Raw genomic sequence first — 19,626 nt, forward strand, 5'->3', positions numbered from 1 at the left:
TAAATACTACGTTTGAAGTACTGTTAACGCATACACCATCTACCAGCAATATTTTGACACCATCTTCATGCAAAAAATGTTATAAAAATCTCGAAGAGCATGTCATCCTTTTGTCAAGTAAATGCATATGTTGTTCCTCTTCACCAATACCTCAAACTCGTTGCATGGGTCGAATTTACTATAATTTATAAAAATAAAATATACCATATTAAAATGTTGATGTTAAATAAGTCGTATAACATTAACCTATTTTTTTTTTAGGAATTTAACCTATTTTATTATAAATTATGAAATACTTCTTTATATACCACATTCAAAGTTACATTAGTTTCTTTACCGTATTCACCAGTTATGAATATCTTCAATCATTCTCTTGCACTAACTCTTGAAATTGCAACGTATAATTGATCATAGAAAAAATACAGAAGTTGGTAGATATATTCCAACATGTCTAAGCAACCGTCATGACTCTTATTAATAGTCATTGCAAATGAAACAACTGAAAGAAATTTCTTCGTTGAAACTTGAAAGAATTTCTTATATCAGAAGGTGTCAAAGATAGCATGGGAAAAAAAATTTGTCACAAATTTTGCTTTCAGATATCACATTTCATTCAAGCACATATTTTTCCCGTCCTTCTTATTATGAACCTTGTTTCATTGGATAATCCTAATTTTTTATCTACATTTCTTAATAGCATGACTTGCACTCAAACTTTAATCTAAACTTACGGTTTGGAATTCCTGAAGTAGAAATTGTGTTCAACACTGACCAAAAAAAAAAAGAAAAAGAAATTGTGTTCAACAATTTATGAACATCATCAACTATATCACTATCCAAGTTGCACCAATATGGAGTATCGTTACTCAAATATGTTTTCTCTTCACCTAGTCCAACATATAAACGTTGTTCTTTTAAAAAAAAAATGTATTTTGAGGAGCTAATTTAGAAATATTTTGGAAATAACTTATGTCTTTCATATTTTTCAAAAGTTTCAGATATAAACCTTGAATGAAAATTGGTTAAAAAAATATCACTTTGGACTTCAAACCAAAAACAATTTTAATGAGTCTTACCATGTTGAAATACAAAGCAAGACTATTTTTTTTTGAAGAAATACAAAGCAAAGCTATTGTAAACTTTTGTCTTAACCATGACACTAATTCATAAGAGTTGCTATAATCATTTTCAAATTTCGAAAAATAATTGGATTAAAACCACAAACACACGTAACAGACAATAAGACTCTAAGAGCCATTATTGTTACCATTAACTGTGTTATCACAAAAAAATATAGACATACTAATATAAAAAATCTATCTTTATTATTAACTGAGTTCCAAAAACTACAAATATACTAAATAAAAAGAGGAAAGTAGTAAGGAATTCATGGACAATGCTTCATTAAGCTTGCCCAATAATCATACATAAACTCCAAACATCTTTGCAAATATAGTGAGAGAAAAAAAAAACTTCTAGAAATTTGACCATAAATTCAAGTGATACAACATTAGTTTCTCAACCAAATCTTTCCATTTCAAGCTTCAAATTTAAAATGATCTCTTGAGGTAGATAGGTACATGCAGACAGCCAGACACTAATCAAAATGATAATGACATCACAAATCATTAACTGATACCACCATGGCACCATGAGAAAAGTAATTGCTTCATGTGTTGAAAGAAGATGAATTGAGCACACTAAGAAACAATGAGTCATTGCCTCAACCGTTTTCAATGCATTAACTCATAGTTTTCAAAATTTAAAATTAAATGCTGATACAGTTTCAAGGCTAAAATTCCAAGAGGTGCAAGAGGTGGGGCATTGGTAAACAAAAAAGAATATTAATTATCTTGTTGTTTACAACCACATGTGTGTAAAATATAGGGGGGCGGCAGTACATTTGTCAGCATAAAGATCAATTAAGTGTGCGTAAATCATGTTGTGTAAGTTTAACATAGCAAAGGATAATGAACTGATGCCATTAATTACTGCTAAGCAAAATGTGTAAACCACATTTAATTCAGGTTAGGTGGTGCCAAATTGAGTTAGGGTTAGGGGTGTGCAAATTAGGTTTGCATTGTACTCAAAGATTAGAAATAAGGATTAGAAATAAGTATGGAAGTATGGACAGATATATGTTTTTATTAAAAAAATGAGTTTTCAAATCACAAAGTTATAGATGATATGTTGCGTTGCCTACTTAGCACGGTTGAGCAATTCTTGGAAATAGATGGAATTAATTGTTTTTCATTTACTATGCAACTCATTAGGCTAGAAAATAGGGCATATTGCAACTGAATTTGACTTAGGCTAGTAAGTAGGGTAGATTTCCAAAGCTTCAAATATCAAGCAGGGAAAGTTTGAAAAAAGGGCTAATGTATCACGTTTTACCACACATATTGGTTATTGTATCTGAATTAATAACTTATGCTTCCAAACAAAAAAAAATTGAAATTCAAATTGGCATGTATTTGGGAGGGAAATATATTAGGGTACTAAGTATTTAATGCAGCACAATTAGAGGGAAATTTCTAGGTTTAGTGGTTGCTTAACCTAATAAGCTTTAAGAATAAGAGATGATTGAAATAGTGAACCGGCGCAGTAACAAGACATATATAATAAGGGAAATGTTAACTTGTGCTCTTAAGGCACAAGTTTAGAAACCAAATGTAGAAATTATGTATTGGAATACGTGCATTAAATTTAATCTTTAATGTTTTAATGAATTGAATGCACAAAGTTTAAGAGAATATTTCTTTTTTTGGCTTTCTTAACATGTGCTCTAAGGGCACAAGTTAACACTACCCATATAATAATTTACGAAAATACAACTAAATTGAAAAAAGAATAATAGGAAACTGCAACAATCTATATGCTCTGCAAAAGCTCGGCAAATAGGCACAGCACAGTGGTAAATTCTTAGCAATAGTAATTCAATTAAATGGCCACACAATAGTATGAAATCATGGTATGAATTCAAGCAAATACTCCATCTGGTCACTATTATAAGCAAATTTTTACTTTTTAGATTCATTCAATAAATGATGTATGTGGTCTATAATATAGACCACATACATCATTTATTGAATGAATCTAAAAAGTCAAAATTTGCTTATAATAGTGACCGGAGGGAGTAGGTGCAGCAACAGGACAATGATAAATAATTGGGAAAAGACACTATATCTATATACCCTTCGGTCACTATTATAAACAAAAGCCTATTTTTTAGGTTCATTTATTAAAGATGTATATGGTTTATTATACCTACTTTTTCTCTTTTCAAAATTATCCATAACTTTTAATACAAATAACACATATAACAAATAGATAAAAATAAATTCAAATATTAAAATAAAAGCGTAACAATCACGATATAAGTATATATATGTCCAGTTTTTTTTCCCTTTATCATTTAAAAAGTGTAACAAACTAGATGAATATATCTATACTTGTTTTTTCATTATTTCAATTATACTTTTAAACAACTTTTTCTACAATAAATAATGTGTATTTTTTTTGTGCACCTAAATAATATGAATTTGTACGTGACTATACAAAATTTATCCTAGTTGTTAATGAAAGTTAATTTAGTTGATAAGAAGCTAACCCACTTGCAAGGTCGGGGTTCAACTCCCGCTGCATGTGTGACGATATCTTCGGTGGGTGATATGTGAGTATCTTTGTTACCGTTTGTTGAACTTTGATGTCTATACTCATAAGCTCTGTATTCCAATTCATCTAAACTTTTTTTTTTATCAAAAAATAAAAAATAACTTTATCCTGCTTATTAATCTGCAGTGACTCGTCGATTAACATAATCACTACTAGAAAAAGCAAAATTAGGAAGGAAAATTAGTGACGGAAAAAATAAAATCTCATAAATTTCTTGGTCGCAAAATTTAATGACGGAATTAGAGAGATTTCATATTTTTCCCTCACTAAATTTCTCTCACTAATTTTTGTTTTTTAGTAGTGAATGTATGTGTCAAACTCAAGAAATAAATTAATGTTGACACATTCATTTATAAATCACAAATCAACACTTCAAGAACAAAACCCAACTAGTAAGATAACCTAGGAGTTACGTCAACCCAAATTGCCAAAATAAACAAATACTATATACTTGCGATCATTATAATCACATTAACATAGTAATTTACCTATGAATGTCAATGTTTCGAACGCTCAGGTAATGTAAATTGGATTAAAAACGTTAATGTGGACCATTTTCTTATTGATCAAAAATTTGTTAGAAGAACACAACCATAAATAATTACTACTATTCAACCAAAGTTTCTTACAACCATTAATTAAGTGCAATGTTGACTTCAACTTTGTTTTAGCCTATAAAACCTGTGTCTATGGAGGGGGCAAAAGCATAAGCATAAGCATAGTTAATCACTTTGTCAATATGGTCAGAAGCAGAGTAGTTGGTTTTTTCTCAATAGTCTTGCTTTGCATTACAATAGCACAAGGAAGAAAAAAACATAACACTAGCAATGAATATTCAGCATCGTCTCTAGTTAACAACGATGATGGTATCTGCAAAAGTATGGTAGAGACACAAGGTTACACATGTGAAGAACATAAGGTAAATAAATCATAGCAGGCATATTGCAGCATATTCCCACATGCCATTTGATTATGAAGGGAAATATTTTCCATATTTGATGTACTAACTATAATTATGCTAAAATCTTAAATATGAGACAAGTTAATGTGATGAACCAAACAAGTACACATATTTTTTTGTTCTGGCCAAATGCGCATATATATATATATATATATATATATATATATATATATATATATATATATATATGGTTAATAAATCAAAAGATTTAGTTAACACGAATATTATTTTTGCTGACTCAGGTTACAACATCAGATGGCTTCATCTTAAGTATTCAGAGATTGCCGACAAGGCGGTCCGGTGAGAAAGCAAACAAACCACCAGTGTTGGTACAACATGGTATCTTTCAGGCAAGGATCCACTCTTTGTGGATTGCGGGCAACTACCCCCACTACTATTCTCGTTATATTTGCTAATTATTTGATATTTTAAGTATTGCCCCCTCTTAAAATAATTGATTGCCCCAACTACATAAGGATTTATACCATAAAAAGAATTTCTCTCATGAATTTTATAAAATCAAATGTGCAAATGTATTTGGGATTAAATATTGAATGTTTTTTTCACATACATAAAGATATATCTTTTATAGTGTTGAAAATAAAAAGAAAAATTCTACCATGCTTTTTAAATATAAATACACGTAAAGAACAATTTTAATATGTAGATGTAAAAAAGACTTTCATTTTTCTAATATATAATAGCATTAATGTTTAAAAGCTCGAGCATTTTGCTCAATGGTATATATGAAAAAAAATAGTCGTTGTTTTATTTACAGGGGCATATAGCCGTTATTATTTTATCACTTTTGCATTGTTAAAAATTTATCATATAAAATATTGCCCCCATAACTGCATATCAACCAAAATTAATTGTTTGTGATGTGTGTCTTCAGGATGCTGTAGTATGGATGTGGAATTCTCCGGATGAATCATTGGCATTTATTTTAGCAGATAGTGGATTCGATGTGTGGATTGTCAGCGGTCGCGGGTCAAGATATTGCTCACACACATCATTAACTCCTAATGACCAGGTTCTTATACTCAATGATGAAATTGGAATTCCCTACGGTCTGGAATTCCCCATATTTATAAATTCAAACTATTGGTGGACTTTCAATTAAGACTGGATGATAAAAAAACAGAGGGAAGCATTTTTTAATTTTATAATGTAAAAAACCAAGTTTGAATTTTGATCATCTGCCGATGTTTCAAATACATAGAATCTTAACTGTGGATTTCAGCTTTCAGAGTTTCACAAGTTAATATCACTTGTAATTGATTATTGCTTTATTAATCAATTGTTACAGGCTTACTGGGAGTGGTCATGGGAAGAATTAGCTAATAATGATCTTCCTGCTACAGTGCAATATGTTTACGACCATACTGGTCAAAAAATGCACTTTGTAGGTGATTCACAGGTGAATTGGTCATAATCGATTATTATTTATTTATGTATGTCTACAACCCAAGTGTATGTATGTATGTATGTTTAACGATCAATGATCTAAATTTTTCAGGGATCTTTAATAGCTTTTGTTGCTTTTTCTCAAGGGAATCTTCTTAATATGACAAGATCAGCTGCAATGCTTAGTCCAATTGCTCATATGGGTCGAATTACTTCGGACGCAACAAGACTTGCTGCTAATCTTTTTTTAGCTAATGTATGTGACAGACACGCAAAACTATATTTAACTAAATATTAATTGAATAATATTATGAAAATATTTTCCTTTTTAATATTACAGTATGCATACTGGTTGGACATTCGACAATTCCTTCCTAACGCGTAAGAGACTAAAAAACCCTTTCTTCTCTATTTCCTAAATAAGCCAGAAACAATTTGAAAAAAAATATCAATATGTTTTTCTAATTATTGAGCAGGGCTGAGGGATTACAGTTTTTGAAACACATCTGCGATATAATAGGGCTTGACTGCGTAAACCTATTGACACCTTTCACAGGTACTTTAACTAGATCTTGTTACTGACGATGAAATTTCATTTAATTTTTATGCATTTTTCATTAAGTGAAATTTCCTTTTTTATGTATCAACAAACTTGATTACGACAATTATTGATTTTTTTTTTGAAGAAATCGACAATTATTGATTTTAATTTGGGATTTCTTTTTTTGCCCTTATTTTGATCTTCCTTAATTACCTTTAAATTTTATAGGTCCGAATTGTTGTATAAACTCTTCCAGGATAGATTACTACCTCCAACATGAACCACAACCAACATCAACAAAGAACTTGATCCATTTTTCTCAGAGTAAGTCTACTAAGAATCAACAAAAAAAAAAAATTGACAAAAAGAATCAACAATTTTATATTTTGCTTGTTGTGGCTATAAAAAAAAAAAAATTGAATTTACTTTGCATGCACTTACAACTATTTCTCATATCTCTAACTATGTATATATTTTTGTAAAATTAATTTAGAAACTAGTAAAGGAAAAAAGTTTTAAACTGTTTTAGTTAGGGGTGAACATGGGTACGGGTAAACCCACAAACCTAATCACCCAAACTGAACCAAACCGAAACTTACCCGAACCCAAACAGTTATGGGTCCAACCCAACCCAATCCGTGAAACCCATGAGATTTGGTTTGGACATCGGGTTTAAGTTTATGTACCCATGTATCCATATACCCAACCCATGTACCCATGAGATTGTATGATACCATAACTATTTTGCTATTACTTTTCTCAAGCGGCCTATTTTATTTCCAAAAATAATATCTTGTGAAATTAAGTATTAATAATGCATGCAGATAAATGATATCTTGTACTATTCTGGTATTGTGAATTTTAGTGAATTTACTACTATTTTGAATGAAATATTTAATGTATGATGCAGGGAAATGAAATTTGGTACTATATATATATTGATGTAACCGGTGGCTATATGCTTTTAAAAAAAATTAACTGTTTTTTTCATAATTAAAATTGGGTACCCATGAACCCAACCTGAACCAACCCATTCAAAATGGATTGGTTTGGTTTGGTTCTGTCTATATAAATACGGGTTCTATGTTGAACCCAACCCATAGTATGATCAACGGGTTGGGTAAAGGGTTAGGCCAAAGTAGGTCCAACCCAACCCATGTTCACCCCTAGTTTTAGTGCATAGAAATAAATCTCAATATAATTATAATTTTATACATTTTGGATTAAGACTAATAGTATTATTTTTTTTACATTATGGAATCGGTGTAGTGATTAGAACAGACACAATAGCAAGGTATGATTATGGTCTTCAGGAAAATCTTCGTCGCTATGGTCTAGCACATCCTCCAAGTTATAACTTGGTCGCAATTCCGAATGACTTCCCTCTTTTTCTCGGAATGGGAAGGGTAGATATGCTAGCTGATGTTGAAGATGTGCAGTATTTGCTCAGTCACGAGTTCAAAAATCATGATCCTAACAAGCTCGTGCAAGTGCTCAAGGAAAATTATGCACATGCTGATTTTATTATGAGTGTCAATGCTAAACAAGACATTTATGATCCCATGATAGATTTTTTCAACAAACAGTGATATTTACAGGCATTATTGTGCTTCAAATAAATATACTCCTCTATATAGAAAACAGGAGTATATAGTTATGATTATGTCAATAATAAAAATAAAGTAAAATAAAATATATATGTTAGATTTCTTTTCTATGCTTAATCATAAAATTTGTCTAAATGTTCTCTATAATTAATAACAATAGAGTTGACACATTTGGTCAAATAGTATTCATCTTGGCAATTGTTATTATGAAACCAATATGCTTATTTTTTTTTTTTCTTTGGTTATAAGTCCCAAGACCTAAGATGTGTCTATTCATCTTTCTCTTACTTATGAGTGTAATTTTGCAAAATTACCTGCTATTATTTATTCGGATTGGGATTTAGTGACTTTAAGGTGAAAAAGTCGGAAGTAGATTTGGTGCCGTAAATAATACCACAATTTTTTATGTATACCATTGGATCAACTTATACAATAAGATATTGATTTGACAAGTTATGATCTCTACCATCCCATTGATATCCAATGACTAAAATTAGCAACATTGTAAAACTGTGTTATTTCCTTATAGCAGCAAATCCCTTCTGGAAAAGTCACGTTGAGTCTCTCTCTCTCTCTCTCTCTCTCTCATCCTATTTATCTCTCTCTCTCTCTCTCTCTCATCCTATTTATCATTTGCTTTTCATTTCTCTCTCATGAATCATACAAAATTACACGAAAGTTATTTTGACTTTGTGGCCTTATAGTCACTAAATCTCAACCCCTACTATTTGCTATTTTTTATCAAAAAAAGCCAAAGTCTGCAAATTTCTCAATTTAGGTTGCTCAAATCTATCAGAAATAATAGGATCGAATAGATGTATATTAGCTTCATAGGAGAAGTATGATTGATAGGAAGAAACATAGGGAAAACCCTTAGAATTCATTATGAATTGTATTGAAAAAGATTAATGAATGAGTACATGGTTGGTCCTTTTATAGACCTCAATTACCCTAACTACTTGTAACTAACTATAGTTCTCTCTAACTAACATTTAACCAACTCTAACTACCTTAACTAACTCTAATTATCTCAACATCCCCCCTCAAACTCAAGGTAAGATAATTCTTACTTGAGTTTGAAATACAAATCCCAAAAGTAATAATGTTGTAACTAAAACCAAGGGGTACACTTAGTAAACACAAACAGAAAGAGCTAAATGAAAGAGGAGCAACCCAAGTCCAATGCAAAATCCAGGTTCTTCACTTGAGCATTTGTACCAGCTTATGCAACACCGCATCTGAACTGCCTTATACAGAAGTACAGAACCCAGCACCTTCCTGAAACTAACTTATGCAAAACCGCATCTAAAGCAGCTTATGCATATCATTCTTCCAACTTGATGCAAACACACTTCTGAACCAAGAGCAACTTGTACAAAACATGCCTTAAAAAAACAACTTTTCTAAAATTTGAATCAAACGAATTTCTTCATAACACGCTTTTGCAAAGAGGATTGAAACGCGATTCTGTGAACAAGATAAAATTCCTCTGAACCAAATTAGCTTATTCTAAACGCGCTGCAAACACGCATATTGGAAAGTGCTTTCCCAAACGCGCTTCTGCAATGCACTATTTACAAATGTGGCTATGTAAAGTGATTCTGCAACACGATCCGACAAGCACGATTTTGAAACACGATACTGCAAAAGCAATTCTGAAAAGGAGATTCCAAACACAATCAAATCCAGAACGTACAAAACACAATAGATTTCATAAACACATCCAGAATAGCTTTCCCAAAACGCACTTTTCCTGTCGATTCTCATCTGATTCTGAGTTGTAATTAATCCATTCACTTTCATTGATTTTGCTGTTTGATTCTGGTTTTACGATCCATGAAGACGAAATACGTATGCCTCCAGGATCAAAGACGAAATGCGATGATTTGAAAGAATGATAACTCAGTGGTAGTATCATCGTAGGGAAAAAGAGATGAAACGTCGTCACAAACACAATCGATAGAAATAGAGAAGATCGGAACAAATTTGTTCCGCCGGGATCGAATACAAATGCAGAGCCTCCATCTTCAAACAAATGCAACAACGAACACAATCGATTGTCGTTGGAATTGAAAACGAAAATACTAACAGAAACAGATGAAATGCAAACTAAACTTGACAGAAGTGAGGGCGATGAATCGCAAAAATTACCACCAGGATCGAATACTTTGATGTGGACGCTGCTGAGATTGTAGAACAAATTGACGCATTCCGGCAGCATTGTGGTTGTTGCCGAAACCAACTTCTCAAACTCGAAGAGTGAAAACCGAATCAAACTTGGAGCTGGGAACAAGAACGCAATGGTTCTTGAATCGATGATTTCGCCAATCATGATCGAACTGTTCACAGTGGCACCGGAAAACAGCTGAGGAAGATTGAACCAATTCTTGCACTCCATGATTTCAGATTCAAGAAGTGAATCTTGCTGCTTTGAGAATCCAGGGAAGAGATAAGTTGTCTTCTTCATCATCTGCGAAACACAACCATCCTCCATAACTTGGAATGGTGATGCTTGATGTAGAGATTTAGAGGAGCAATCTTCATCTTCGCTAAGAACTTCATCATCACAGTCAGAAACAGATTCTTTGCCTTCTTCGTAAGCAAAATCTTCATCTTCATGATCGCTATAGCTTGATGCGCAACGGTATCGCTCTGATACCATATCAGAAATAATAGGATCAAATAGATGTAGATTAGCTTCATAGGAGAAGTATGTGTTTTATCTTGGTTTTCGGGTGTCAAACATTGATTACGTTTGAACCTTTTTAACCGGTGATATCTTATTTTTTCTTGGGAAGGGAAAAAGTAAGCAAAACCCTTGAGAATCGAGGTCCGGGAGTTGTTTTCGCTACGGGAAGGTGTTAGGCACCCATAACGACTATAGTATCCTATAGGAACCGTCTTTAATTTCTACGCGCGCGCTCTATTTTTAAATGCTATTTTGAAATGTTATTTACACCTAAAGTTTGCTAAGTGAAGAATTGGAGGGAGAAGAATGTTTTTGGATTTTTATTTTATTTGAATTGAAGGAATTTTGTTCCTTGCCTACGTACCCGATTAAGGGATCAAATCCACCGTAGTTCTCTTCCAAAAATGTTTTTGTTTTTGTTGGTTGATTTTAAGTTTGAAAATGGAGTTTTGAAGAATAGAAAGAGGCCTCAAGGGCATGAGATTGGGAAATTGTGAGGTTGGATTAGTCATTTTGCAAAAGAAGTCAAAGTTTGATTATTTTTCATTGAAGTTTGATTAAGAAAATAAAAGGAAAATTCAATGGGGTTTTGACCCCAAGGTTTATTACGAAAAATGTTTGAGTGAAGTTTGTTCAAGTTTTTTGGGAAAATGATTTTTCTAAGTATAAAGCCTAAACATACATCTAAACATACAATCCTAAACATACATCTAAACATGCATATTCTAACTATATAGTGATGTGTGTGCATGTGTCGGTGCTTGTGTCGGTGTACATCATTAGAGTCCATTGTCCTTATTACATCATACCCTAGATACATTCTATGGCCTCTTTGCCAAGAAATTAAAAGCATGAAAGTAAAATTGTACAAGAATTCCTAAATCTTTACATTCTAATTTTTGCATGAAATTGAAACTTAAAGTGCAAGAAATTAAAGTGGAGAAAGGGATGTGATATGGGATGCTTATGATGTATGAAACATGAAACAAAAAAGTTAGTAGCACAAGATATAAAACAAGTCAAAGCTATCATAACCAAAGTAAGAAAATTAACATAAAAAAACAAGCAAAAACAATGCAAAATAAGCCTAAAGATTCATCAATAATGCAAGGCTTGAACAAGACCTATAATCCTCATATTTTAACAAGTTCCCAAAGAGTTTTATTTCAGTCCCAACACAAGAATTAAAAGGACCTATCAAGCCAAGCCTCCTAGCATATTTTTAGGCATATTTTCCACTTTATTTCCACAAACAATTATTTACATGACTTGTAAAACAAGAAATCAACAAATCAAACTCCAAAACAGTAAGGAATAGCACCAAATCAGAGGCATACACGTTGTAAACTCTCACACTAAGGATCAATATACTATAGCAAGACTTTTGGGATCAAGAACATGCGAAATTTTCACAAGAAATTATCAAAAAGTAACACAAAGCCACAAGAAATCTCCCTATATATTTTTACCAATTTTCAACATACCAAACTATCATGAGAAACCAATTTCAAGCATCAAAAGTAATTGCAAGAGAGTTCACAATTTTTTAGAAATTCTTTAACAAGATTTTTAATAAAAAGTGGGAAAAAATGAATTAACAAGGAGACAAATATTTCCCTGTGTTTTCCATCAAGATTAACATGCAAAACACATTAAAATCCATTGAAAACATCAAGAAAATATTGAGTATATTTTTCGGGAATTTTTGAAAGGGTTTTAGTAAGAACAAAGGCGTAAACAGCATTAGATAGTGTCAAAATAGTAAGAAAATGCAACTGAAACCAGAACTGCAAACAAAAGAGGCCCAAGCCCAAGCCCACGGGTCTTGGATCAGGCATGGAGCGGGTTATGGATAGATCCGTGGGCAAGGCATATAGGATTAAAAGCTTTTAAACCAATTTCAGAACAAAATACGTATACTCCTTTCTTCCTCTTATCTTCTTCCTCGTTCCTTCCCTTCGAAATCCAATGAAAATTCCGGCCAACCAGCGCCTCCGGCGTGGTGGCCGGAAAAAGCTCCAAAGCCTCTTTTTAGAGAAGGATAACGATTTTCAAAACCCCTTTCGTCCTATTGAAACAATCTGGATTCGAATTGGAGGATGAGGAAGCAAGAAACGTGGATTTAAACTCTTTGATTCGGAACTTTTATTGCAAAAAACGAGATCAAGAACGCATGAAACAACGAAGATGCGTCGCTTACCTTGTTCAACGCCTTAGTATTTGAACCTCCTTGCTGCAGTTCGGTTTAGCTCCAGCTTCACAAGACCGGTCCAGTTCTTCTTCCTTTGACTCGATTCTTTTCTCTTTCAGTTCGGATCTGTTTCAGCTTCGATTCCAGTTCGAATTTACTTCCTCCCTCTTCACGTTGCTGTTCTTGATTTGCTCTTTGCGTCGGATTCGGTTCGATTCAAAATTTCGATGTATTGTTTAATCCGAATTCATGATGTTTGAATGAATTGAATGCGTGTTTGATTCGAACGAATTCGTCGGAGTTGTTTGAAGATTGAATGGAGAATTGTTGAAGGAAAAAAGAGGAAGAAAAGATGGATTAAGGATGAAGAACGTGGTGGTTATGGAGGTATGAGGTGGTGGTTTGTGGTGGTTGAAGTGGTGGTTGAGTGGTGATGATGAATTGGTTATGGTGGTGGAATGAAGAATGGAGGTGGTTAAAGGTGGTTAGGGAGTTGGTTAGGGTGGTGATGGAGTTTGTTAGGGTGGTGGAAGAAGAGAAAAAAGGTTAGTTATGGTGGTGGTGATGGAGGTTACGTGAGAGAAGAGAAAGGAGAAAGAAATTGCTCTTTTTATTATTTTGTGATTTTTGTGGAAAAAATGTAAAAATGATTGATTCTCAAAAATTGACCAAGACTTTGACTTATATAGGGGATGAAAGGAATGCTTGGACCAATGAGGAAATGCCACATGGACTAAGCAGTAACAAACTCTTAAAGACCAATAGTATTTGGACACATGGCACTTGGACTCTAACAAACTTAAAAAGGGATTAAAATGCAAATGACAAAAGTGCGTGGACTAAAACGAAAATTAAAACTGAAATTGAATTGAAAAAGTAAATTGAAAATTAACATAAAACGAGACGATTAAAAACAACAAATCAGATTAAAACGAATCAGAAATATTATGTGAAATGACCAAAACGCCCCTAGGGACTAAAATGACTAAAAACGACTCAAATGCAATTTAAAAATGATTTTTTAACAAGGGATTAAAGCAAGAGTTTATACAAGCGAATTAAAAGACTCAGAGACAATTTTTAAAATTTAAACAGGGTTTTAACACGTGAAAAGACTAAAATGCCCCTAGGGGCAAAATTGACTCGAAATGACTTTAAATGCAATTTTTGAAATGGATTCTGACATAGAATTGAAATGAAGACTTATTCAACCTACTTGAAAGGACTCAAACAAATTTTTAAAGGACTGAAAGACATTTTAACGTAGGAAATGACTAAAATGCCCCTAGGGGCTAAACTGACTAAAAAATGACTCAACTGATATTTTTGAAATGAATTTTGACATGAGATTGAAACAAGGACTTATACAAACCAATTTGAAAGACTCAAACAATTTTCAAAAATGAGTTGAATGCAAGAAATGACTAAAATACCCTTTCATGTGAATTTTGCAAATAACATTGAAATAAAATGCAGAGAAAGATGTAACTGATCAGAGACATATCAAATGACTTGAAATGCAAGAAAAAAAGGAATTGAGTTAGTATTTTTTAGGTCCAAAATTAGGGTATAACAGTATGATTGATAGGAAGAAACATAGGGAAAACCCTTAGGCTTTGTTTGCGAGTTTGGTTTTGGAGGGGAGGGGAGGGGAAGGAAAGGCTTATGGAGAGTTAAACCCTTGTTTGGGAGTTTTAAAAAAACATGGAAAGGTTTTGGGGGGTTTTGAAGGGTTTCATTTGTCAAATTTTAAAGTTCCCCCAAATTGGAGGGTTTTGGGGGGTTAAACATACAAATTGACAATTTTGTCCTCATAATAATCCAAAATTCCAATTATAATTTACAAGATAAATTATAAAGTATAACATAATGTATTGATTTTAAGAGGAAAAAAATGGTAAAATAATAAAATTATCACATAAACCCTCCATCTCCTTTCCTTGTTGGTTTCTTTAACTCCCAAACAAAGGGAAGGCTTTCCCTCCTTTCTCCCTTCCCTTCCTTCCCTTCCCCTCCCCTCAAAACTCGCAAACAAAGCCTTAGAATTCATTATGAATTGTATTGAAAAAGATTAATGAATGAGCACATGGTTGATCCTTTTATAGACCTCAATTACCCTAACTACTTGTAACTAACTATAGTTCTCTCTAACTAACATTTAACCAACTCTAATTACCTCAACTAACTCTAATTATCTCAACAAAATCCTCTATTTTTAACTCTTAATTTCACACATTCGTTGAGTTTTTTTTTATTTTATAGAAAATTGCAATTATTTATATGCTAACGGAAAGACAAACATTAATGTATCGAATATGGTTATAAATTTATTTGACATAGAAAGCATATCACAATCAAATAATTGCGGCAATAAAGATTAAGTTATCATATAAGCCCCCTTTATAATATAGGGTTAATTATGTTTTTAGTCCCTATAAAATAGCGACCTTATAAGTTTAGTCCTTACTTAATTTTAATAGCATTTTTAGTCCTTATAAAAAAAAATTACTTATAATTTTCGTCCCTGCTAAAACAAAGTTTGATTAATTATCCTTAAACTCTTAAATTTTTGAACGATTTTTTTGAGACAAGATTAGAACACTATGAAAGGTTCGTTTACTAAAATTTAGAATTTTCTGACATGAAATGAATTAAATATGAATTTTTTAAAACGACAAAAGTTAAAGATAAAAAGTAATAAAATCTGGATGTAGAAATCAAATTTGCAATAATTTTTTGCGGAGGAACTTTTAGTAATGTTCTAAACATGTCTGCAAAAAATTGTTCAAAAATTTAAGAGTTTAAGCATAAATTAAACAAATTTGAATTGAGTAGGGACTAATACTCAGTGCAGAAAAACAAAATTAGGGACTAAAAATGCTATTAAAATTAATTAGTAAGGATTAAACTTACAAGGTCGCTATTTTATAGGGACTAGAAACATAATTAACCCTATAATATATGATATTATTTTTCTTTCTTTTTTTTTTTTGACAGAAAGAAGCTTATAGCTTTTCATTATTAATCAAAGTAGAAATACAATGTGGGATGTTAAGATGAACATGGAGACTAGCATTGTATAGTGCTTCCTTAGCTAAACTATGAGCAGCACCATTGGCTTGTCTCCTTATGAAACTCACATTAGAGTGTACTAAATCGGTACCTAACAAATGTCTACAATCATTAATTATCGCCATGAAATCAGAGACACCGTCCTTTCCATATATGCTATCTGCCACTATTTTGGAGTCTGTTTCGAAGTCCATGTGCACCATATTCAGCTCTTTTACCCATTGCATTGCATCTAGCAGACCCATGGCCTCCCCCATGTCAACATCAAGTAAAGGGGTAGCCCAAGCAGTTCGTGCTATCACAAAATTTCCTTCTGCATCGCGAATACAAGCTCCGAATCCAACTCTATTAAGGGAATTGGAAAAGGATGCGTCAACATTACACTTGAACCTCCCGGGACTCGGTTTATTCCATTTTTCTTTCACAACACGCGAACTGCAGTTGGTGCTTTGGTTCCTCACTTCTTGTGCATTCTTCCAACTACTTAAAAAACTTGCGGCACGGTCACTGATTTGTTGAGATGTTTCTGCAATGTTATTCCAAATCTTGTTATTTCTGTGTTTCCATAAACTCCATAGAGTGACCGCAAATTGTTGTTGTTGAGAAATATTGAGTTGTTGAATCAGAGCAAAAATCATATCGGAGCATGAATATGTAGGTAGCCTCACGTGTTGTATCGAATTCCAAAGGCCAACCCGTTCCCAACATACCACACTCTTGCTGCATTCGAAGAACAGGTGCTTAGTATCCTCGTCGTAGACATCACAGATTGCACAGTTTGTAGGACAATCTACTCCTTTCGTTTGTAAACGCACACGGGTTGGAAGACAATTGCGGCATAATCGCCAGATGAAATTCTTAACCTTTGGAGGAAGTTTAAGCTTCCAAATAGAACCCCAATCACCAGGTACTCTATGTTGTAGCATGGTAGTGTCGTTATTAGTGATGTCCCTATAGGCACTACGCACTGAATAACACCCATTCTTCTCAAGTCGCCAGGTAGCTTTGTCCACTCGAACAGAAGGAAAAAGCGGTGCATTTAAAATCTGGTTTGCTGTTCTTGTGTCGAAAACATACCGAATAAAATTCTCATTCCATTCTTTCATATTGGGCTTAAACAGATGAGTAACCAACAACACATCCCACATGACTTGCACTTCCGTGACAGGCTGAAGGCGAACAGTGTCTTGTAACCAAGGTTGATTCCATACGGAGATAGTTTCCCCCGTCCCTATACTCCATCTTAACCCTCGATTAATCACTTCTCTAGCATTCCATAGACTTCTCCAGACATAGCTTGGATTATGTCCTATAGAAGCGCTAAAGTAATCACTATGTGGATAATATCTAGCTTTGAGTAACTTAGTGATAAGTGAATTAGGGTGAGTAACCAGTTTCCATGCCTGCTTTCCAATCATAGCCAAGTTGAAGGCTCGAAGACTCTTGAACCCCATTCCTCCGTATACTTTAGGAACAGAGAGGCGCTCCCAGGACATCCAATGCATACCTTTTGAGTTGTTCCAATGCATTCCTCCGTATACTTAGTGATATGATATTATTTTTCTTGCAATGAATTGTTTATTACAATGAGATTTAACTGGTTGTTCTCATTAAAGATTTAAATAATGTTACAAAAACGATAAAACTATAAATGCAATAGTTTAAATGAAGGGTATACTCGAAAGAAAATATACTACACTAAAACCAAGTATTTCCTTCATATATAAAGTATGGTTAAATATGTTTTTTTATTCCTATAAATTAGTTTTTTTACCGGCGTTGTCTGGGTTAGACATATAATTAAGGATGAGTGAAATTCGCTATGTATGATATCCGAACTTTTTGTTACAAAATTATTTTCATCTTTTGATACTTATTTTCTCCCCCCTCCCATAAAAAACATAATCTTAATATCTTTTAATTTGAAATTGTTTTTAGATATTTTTTTTTAGATCTTGGTTTTAAAAAAAACAATAACAAAGAGAAATAATGCTCTTAAAAGTGATCTTTTTTTTTTCTTCAAAAAAAAAGTGATCTTTTTTAAAAGTTATAACGAACAACACCATAGACCTTGTTTGTAACAAATTTAAATAAAAATGATTTTGACATTCAATAATTTAGAGATTTTTTTTTTACTATTAATTAACATTAAAAAATAATCAGAGCATGTTTGACATTCAAAAATCATACTGGTTATTAACTTTCAAAAATAGTGTTTGGTAGTATGAGTTTTTTAGTGGATATGATAAAAATTCGAAGAAAAAAAAAACAGTTTTAAAAAAAATAGCAAATTTTAGAGCCAAGATTTTAGGGTTGAGGATTAGCATTTAATGATGCAAATTTAGAGCCAAAATTTTAGGATTGAGTTGTTGCAAACCTAATAAGGGATTAATGGTGGGAAAAAATTAGGTTAAGTTGCTGCAGACTTAACAAAATTAATAAATAAGGATATTCTAACTTTTCGTTTTAGTCCCTCTAAAAATTTGCTTCAACTTAGTCTCTCAAAAGGTTTCATCACTATTTTTTATCAGCTTGTGTGTATAATTCGAAATTTTGAATGAGTGTTTTCAGTAATGTTAATAATATTATAAAAATCTCTCCCAAAAAAATTAGAATTTTTTAACATAACATGAATTAAATATGAATTTTCATGTTTTTGGTGCTTAAAACTCCATATATACATGTTTGGTTAAAAAATTCTAATTTTTTTGGAAGAAATTCTGATAATATTTTAAATATTCTTGGAAAAATTCATTCAAAAAATTAAAGGGTACACATGACCTGACTAAAAAGCAGGGATCAAAAGCGTGTACAGAAAATTTCTGGGGAACTAAAAGTCGAAAGAAAATTTTAGGTGGTACTAAAACATAAACTTGAAATGTTTAAAAATATATATAACCTTGATTTTTTTTTTTGAAGAAGTTAAACTAATCCACCCAAATTGACACTTGAGATAATCGAACTAGAGACTTCGAGAATGAACATACTCCAAGGTTCCAAACCAACACAAGCATGTTAGTTTGGAAGAATAGATTAAACCTAGCATAAGACCTGGATTTCTAAAGAATATACCTAGATGGAAGCCGTAAAACTCATTGAAACTAATGTTAAAATAAATAAATAAAACAAATAGATAAGAGCAAATTCAAATATTAAAATAAAAGCGTAACAAACACGATATGAGTATATATATGTTCAATTTTTTTTCCTTTATCATTTAAAAAGTGTAACAAACTGGATGAATATATATATATATATATATATATATATATATATATATATATATATACCCTTACCTTTTCATTATTTTAATTATACACTTAAACAATTTTTTCTATAATAAATTAAGTCTATTTTTTATGCACCTAAATAATTTAAATTTGTATGTGACTATACAAAATTTATCCTAGTTGTTAATGAAAGATAATTTAGTTGATAAGAAACTATAACCCACTTGCAAGGTTGGGGTTCAACTCCCACTGC

The 19,626-nt window shown here is 32.3% G+C and overlaps 1 protein-coding gene across 5 annotated transcripts; it reads left to right on the forward strand.

The window, feature by feature from the left end:
* The first annotated feature begins 4,344 nt into the window (after positions 1-4,344).
* LOC146908972 (triacylglycerol lipase 2-like) lies at positions 4,345-8,371 on the forward strand. Of its 5 annotated transcripts, none has more exons than XM_085727127.1 (9): positions 4,345-4,594; positions 4,879-4,986; positions 5,532-5,669; positions 5,946-6,056; positions 6,156-6,299; positions 6,384-6,424; positions 6,520-6,599; positions 6,813-6,908; positions 7,854-8,371. In XM_085727127.1, exons 1-9 carry the CDS (start codon positions 4,415-4,417, stop codon positions 8,171-8,173), a joined length of 1,218 nt encoding a protein of 405 aa, XP_085583253.1. In that variant the 5' UTR covers positions 4,345-4,414; the 3' UTR covers positions 8,174-8,371. The 5 variants fall into 5 exon arrangements, with proteins under 5 accessions (XP_085583253.1, XP_085583254.1, XP_085583255.1 ...); XM_085727128.1 differs by having other exon boundaries at positions 4,373-4,594; positions 6,517-6,599; positions 7,866-8,371; XM_085727125.1 differs by having other exon boundaries at positions 4,375-4,594; positions 6,517-6,599.
* The last annotated feature ends 11,255 nt before the right edge of the window (positions 8,372-19,626 follow it).

Source organism: Medicago sativa, chromosome 7 (genome assembly GCF_051527215.1).
Source record: "Medicago sativa cultivar Bolivia chromosome 7, Bolivia_mono, whole genome shotgun sequence".
In the NCBI taxonomy this organism is placed as follows: Eukaryota; Viridiplantae; Streptophyta; class Magnoliopsida; order Fabales; family Fabaceae; genus Medicago; species Medicago sativa.

What these genes read in the sequence shown, in the direction of transcription:
- LOC146908972 (XM_085727125.1), top strand. Translation starts at nt 4,415, where the DNA reads ATGGTCAGAAGCAGAGTAGTTGGTTTTTTCTCAATAGTCTTGCTTTGC. An exon ending in TACAACATGGTATCTTTCAG is followed by an intron (nt 4,987 to 5,531) that starts GCAAGGATCCAC and finishes GTGTGTCTTCAG; the next exon opens with GATGCTGTAGTATGGATGTG. An exon ending in CTAATCTTTTTTTAGCTAAT is followed by an intron (nt 6,300 to 6,383) that starts GTATGTGACAGA and finishes TTAATATTACAG; the next exon opens with TATGCATACTGGTTGGACAT.